This window comes from Kryptolebias marmoratus, linkage group LG12 (assembly GCF_001649575.2).
Source record: "Kryptolebias marmoratus isolate JLee-2015 linkage group LG12, ASM164957v2, whole genome shotgun sequence".
Classification (NCBI taxonomy): domain Eukaryota; kingdom Metazoa; phylum Chordata; class Actinopteri; order Cyprinodontiformes; family Rivulidae; genus Kryptolebias; species Kryptolebias marmoratus.
Window position 1 is genome coordinate 1,149,238 of NC_051441.1, and position 4,375 is coordinate 1,153,612.

Here is a 4,375-nt window from a genome sequence, read left to right on the forward strand (position 1 = left end):
CCTGCAGAAGGTGGAGGTTACATGTTCTCCCCCTGCAGAAGGTGGAGGTTACATGTTATCCTCCTGCAGAAGGTGGAGGTTACATGTTCTCCCCCTGCATGGAGGGGGTTCCCTCCCACAGACCAAAAACCAGAACTTTAACTCCAAACTGTCACTAGGTTTGAGTGGTTGTTGACCTTTGACCTGTCCAGGGTAAGGTGTTGTCAGGTGTTGTCAGGTGTTGTCAGGTGTTGTCAGGTGTTGTCAGGTGTTCTTAGGTGTTGTCAGGTGTTGTCAGGTGTTCTCAGGTGTTCTTAGATGTTGTCAGGTGTTCTTAGGTGTTGTCAGGTGTTCTTAGGTGTTGTCAGGTGTTCTTAGGTGTTGTCAGGTGTTCTTAGGTGTTGTCAGGTGTTGTCAGGTGTTCTTAGGTGTTGTCAGGTGTTCTTAGGTGTTGTCAGGTGTTCTTAGGTAAAGATCAGACGCAGATCCAGAAACAGCACATCACAAAAAACCTGAGCTCACCCAGAAATGATCGCAGTAGCTCCAGTCGTTGGGCTTCAGGAGCTGCTGCTCCGGACCTTCACCAGGCAGAGGGAAGGTCACTGAGTTGATCTGAGGACAGAGGACAGTAAACTGAACTCCTGTCTGTCCACACAGTATGTATGGACAATAATGCATTTCTATGGGGTAAACATTTGTAAATAAAATTAAATAAAAGTATAAAAAACATCCCGGCTCACTCCGCCTGATCAAGCAGGACATTTTGGGGCACAAAGGGTTAAATCAGATCAATGGTTTGGTTGTAAAAATCAGAAGAAAGTATAGAAACCTGGATGCTGAGTCAGCATCCAGGCAGGAGGAAGAAGCCTTCCTGTAATCCGGCCCTCGGATTAAACACACGTCACACACTGAAGAGTGTGTGTTCCTGCAGATAAACACAGCAGCTCTCAGCCTGAATACAGACTCCGCAGCTTCTTCAATTACTCCCATGGCTGCAATTATGTAACGCTCAGCATCTGCCAGCCCTCCTTCCTGGCGTGTGTGCCACGAGCTGCAGGAGCATCCAGACTCGCTGCGTTTACAGCTCCGCTTCACCACCGAGCTGCTGCAGCTGACGGCGAGGAGCTGCTGGACGGAGCAAACCATGAAATGAAACATAAAGCAGGTCGGCCTGAACCTTATCAAACGGTGCAGTCTGAAAGGATTCACTCCAGATGTGTTGATATGATATTCTAAAATGCGGGTACGCGCTCAACGTAAACAATCTGCTGAAAGCTCGAGTCACAGGACTGACCTGTTAGGCAGGCCGTGATCTGTAAACAAATATGGCCGAATCGGGCAAGTGGGGAACCGTTGGACACGTTAAAGGGACAGTCCAGTCAGGGACACGTTTACGTGTCACACGGACGCCGTTCAACACATGCAGAAGCGTAGCGGCTCGACTTCAGCTGCTGTTGCACGCTTTAACTCCAGGGCTGTTTTTGGAATCTGGTTTATTTTTGGGTCCAGTCCTCCCGACTCTGCAGCGAGCATTCAGGACGTCCAGCTGCTGCGCATCGAGCAGGGGATGGGGACAACAAACGTCTCATCAGGCCTGCAGAGGAAGCTTCATCACAGTCACAGATTCCACTGATTCATCTCGAGCCAGATTAAAGGCGAGCACGTCTGCATCCTGCTTTTTAATAAACATGATAACGGGATCGACTGCAGATTATTTATCTCAGTGTTCATTTAAAGCAGTACGAAGAAAACGTGCAGAGTTAGGATATATTTATCCCCCGCTGCCAGGAGGGGCAGGCGACCGTGTAATTGCCTGTGTCTGTATGAGCCTGCTGGTCTGTTAGCGCTCAGGGTGGGTGCTGTGCATCACTCTCAGCTACTACCACACCACATCTGTAAAAATCACTGAGGTTTCAGCATTTTCCTATTGGCTGAGATCTCTTCGCTGTGGCAGCCACTTTAAATCAGTCGCAGATGTAAATCCATAAAATCTGTTTGAGATATTTTGCTAACAGTCCAGACAAACGAATACACACACAGACACGGGCCAACATTCTCCCTCTGCCTTTGGGTGATAATCAGACAGGAAACTAACAGTCGCTGTGCTCATTTCCTGCCTCAGAGATCACCCTGATTTTCCATCCCGCCGGCTCGCCATCCATCAGCGGCGTTGTTTCCCTCCCTCTCACCTCCCGCTCCGAATGAGACCATCCATCTACGGGGGGCCTGTCCGGTTAACTCGCCGCTCAGCGAGGAGCTGCAGGGCTGGGATTAAATATTAATACAGATTACCTTTGAGATCCGGCGGGTCGTAAATCTGTCTCCGAGGCAGGACTGGGGCGAGGTGCGGGTAAAGTCCAGGTCTCAGGTTTGAATTTAGCCCCAAAAAGAAAAGAGAGCTGCGAGCAGCTTCTGATAAGTGGCTTTGTTGGGTGAACTGGGACATTTTGTTCCCACTAGCCCTCCCTCTGAGAGTTTGGACTACAGACGGCGCTTATTTTGTTTCCTGTTCTACTTTTTATCACCTGCCACCAAAAGGTAAAGGTGGAAGATAATGTTTGTGCTCGTGTGTGTCTGTTAGCAAAATAAATCCTGAACCACAGAAGAGATCTGAATGAAACTTTGAGGCAGAAATCACTGGATGCACATCTGTAACTGATCAATGATTGGAGTCAGCCTCATTCAAGATGGCTGCTGCAGCCAACTGAGCTTAAAAGACACAAAAATGGCTTTAACTCAGTCAGATTTACACATATCGAGCTAAAGTTTGGTGTAGTAGCAGCACATACTCTAAGAAGGACATCCTCCAGTAATGCATGAGATCATGCACAGCTTTACTTTGAAGGTTTGAAGGAAATGGATTCACAAACCATAAAATGATTATAGCCTAAAACTCTGACATGATTTGAATTCCTGGGTCTGTTTTTATACATTTATTTCTTCTTTGCTGAATAAAGGAAGAAGTCTGAACAAATGATCCGTGAGAAATGTAAAAACATCTGTCTCTGCAGTCGATCAAACATCCATTTCCGAGCAGCACATTTCATCAGATCAGGGTGTCGGATGCTGTTGCTTAGCAACAAATTACTTTTGCGGTAACTCCCCCTTCCTTCACACATTCACCTTCCACAAACCAAAACAAGCCGATGCTGCCTCTCTCCGTTTCCTCGCAGACCAATCAAAAGTCCCGCCAACAGGTGACGCCCCGCCGGGCGCGCGCAGCATAGCAACAAGTCGGTCGAGCGAACGTTTGATTTAAAACCCGGGATGTGGTCACACGTCCCGAAAGGTGAGAACAAGGTTGCAGAGCAGCTGCTTTCTCTCCGATGTGTGAAGGATCCTGCAAGGGTCCATTTTCCCATCAGTCACGGACGTGTGCGTCTCCATGACAACCACGGAGGGGGGTTGTGTAATGTGAGGCGGTGAACAAAAAGACACCTCTGGCTGGGGGGGAGATCGAGTCATTATCACCTGCACTGTAAAAAAGGGGATTTGGGACAAAAATTACCCGTACAGATGATGTATTTAATACAACCTAAAGATGAAATTTAACCAACAGGTCACCAACTGTCCCCTGAAATAAGGAATTGTCCTGTAATTAAAACTAAAACGACTTCCTCCTCATCAGAGCAAATCTGTTTACAGCTGATAAATGAAACGGGAGAAACTGTTTAATGTTTTTTGGGTTTTTTTGCAAAGAAAGATGTGAAACAAAGAAACATACTTTGGTTAACTGAAGCTACCGAGACGTTTGCTGTTGTCTGACAAACAGGACAACTTTTTATTTAAAGCGACAAACGAGAGAAATGACTGAAACTGTTGAAGCTAAAAGAAGAAAAATAAAGAGGAACAACGCTAACTAACAGCTAAAACGTAGCCTTTTTAGTGTAAAAAAAGGTTGAAATGTAACTTCTGCTCTAACAGTTTGGTTATAATCTCTGCAAATAAAAAAAGGTGGAAATGGTTGCACTGATTTTATTGGTTAAATGCGAGCAGTTTGTTTTTACAGTGAAGAAACGTTTAAAACGAGTCTGATTTCTGCACAGAATGTCCCTGCCGTCCAGACCCCGGCAGTAAGCCGACGTAGGTCCGATGCAGGTCTTCCCAGGAGAGGAACAACCTTTTTATTTATTTATTTTTATTTTTCCAATCGGTGTGTGATCAGTGAAGATCTGAATGGGTCTCCTCTCGTCTCTCATGTCAGTGTTTCCCGTTAATCAGTGCTTTTGCCTTCGTCACCATGGAAACTGGACTTGCAGCATCTCTTCTGGTGTATTTATTTATTTTATTTCACAGTGTCCACAGTGACGGTTCTCGCGGGTCAGTGAGCCCACCGAGTGTACGACACAAACCCACCTGTCTACCCCCCACCCCCCCACATTAAGAGATTGCATAA

The 4,375-nt window shown here is 46.5% G+C and overlaps 1 protein-coding gene across 1 annotated transcript in view; it reads right to left on the reverse strand.

Annotated features, from left to right (window-relative positions):
- The window catches only part of gas7a (growth arrest-specific 7a), a 19,607-nt gene that overhangs the window by 14,237 nt on the left and 995 nt on the right, over positions 1–4,375 (reverse strand). Inside the window, exon 2 of the mRNA XM_017428562.3 lies at positions 502–591. Within this exon, the coding sequence (XP_017284051.1) occupies positions 502–591 (90 nt within the window). The remainder of the gene's footprint in view (positions 1–501; positions 592–4,375) is intronic.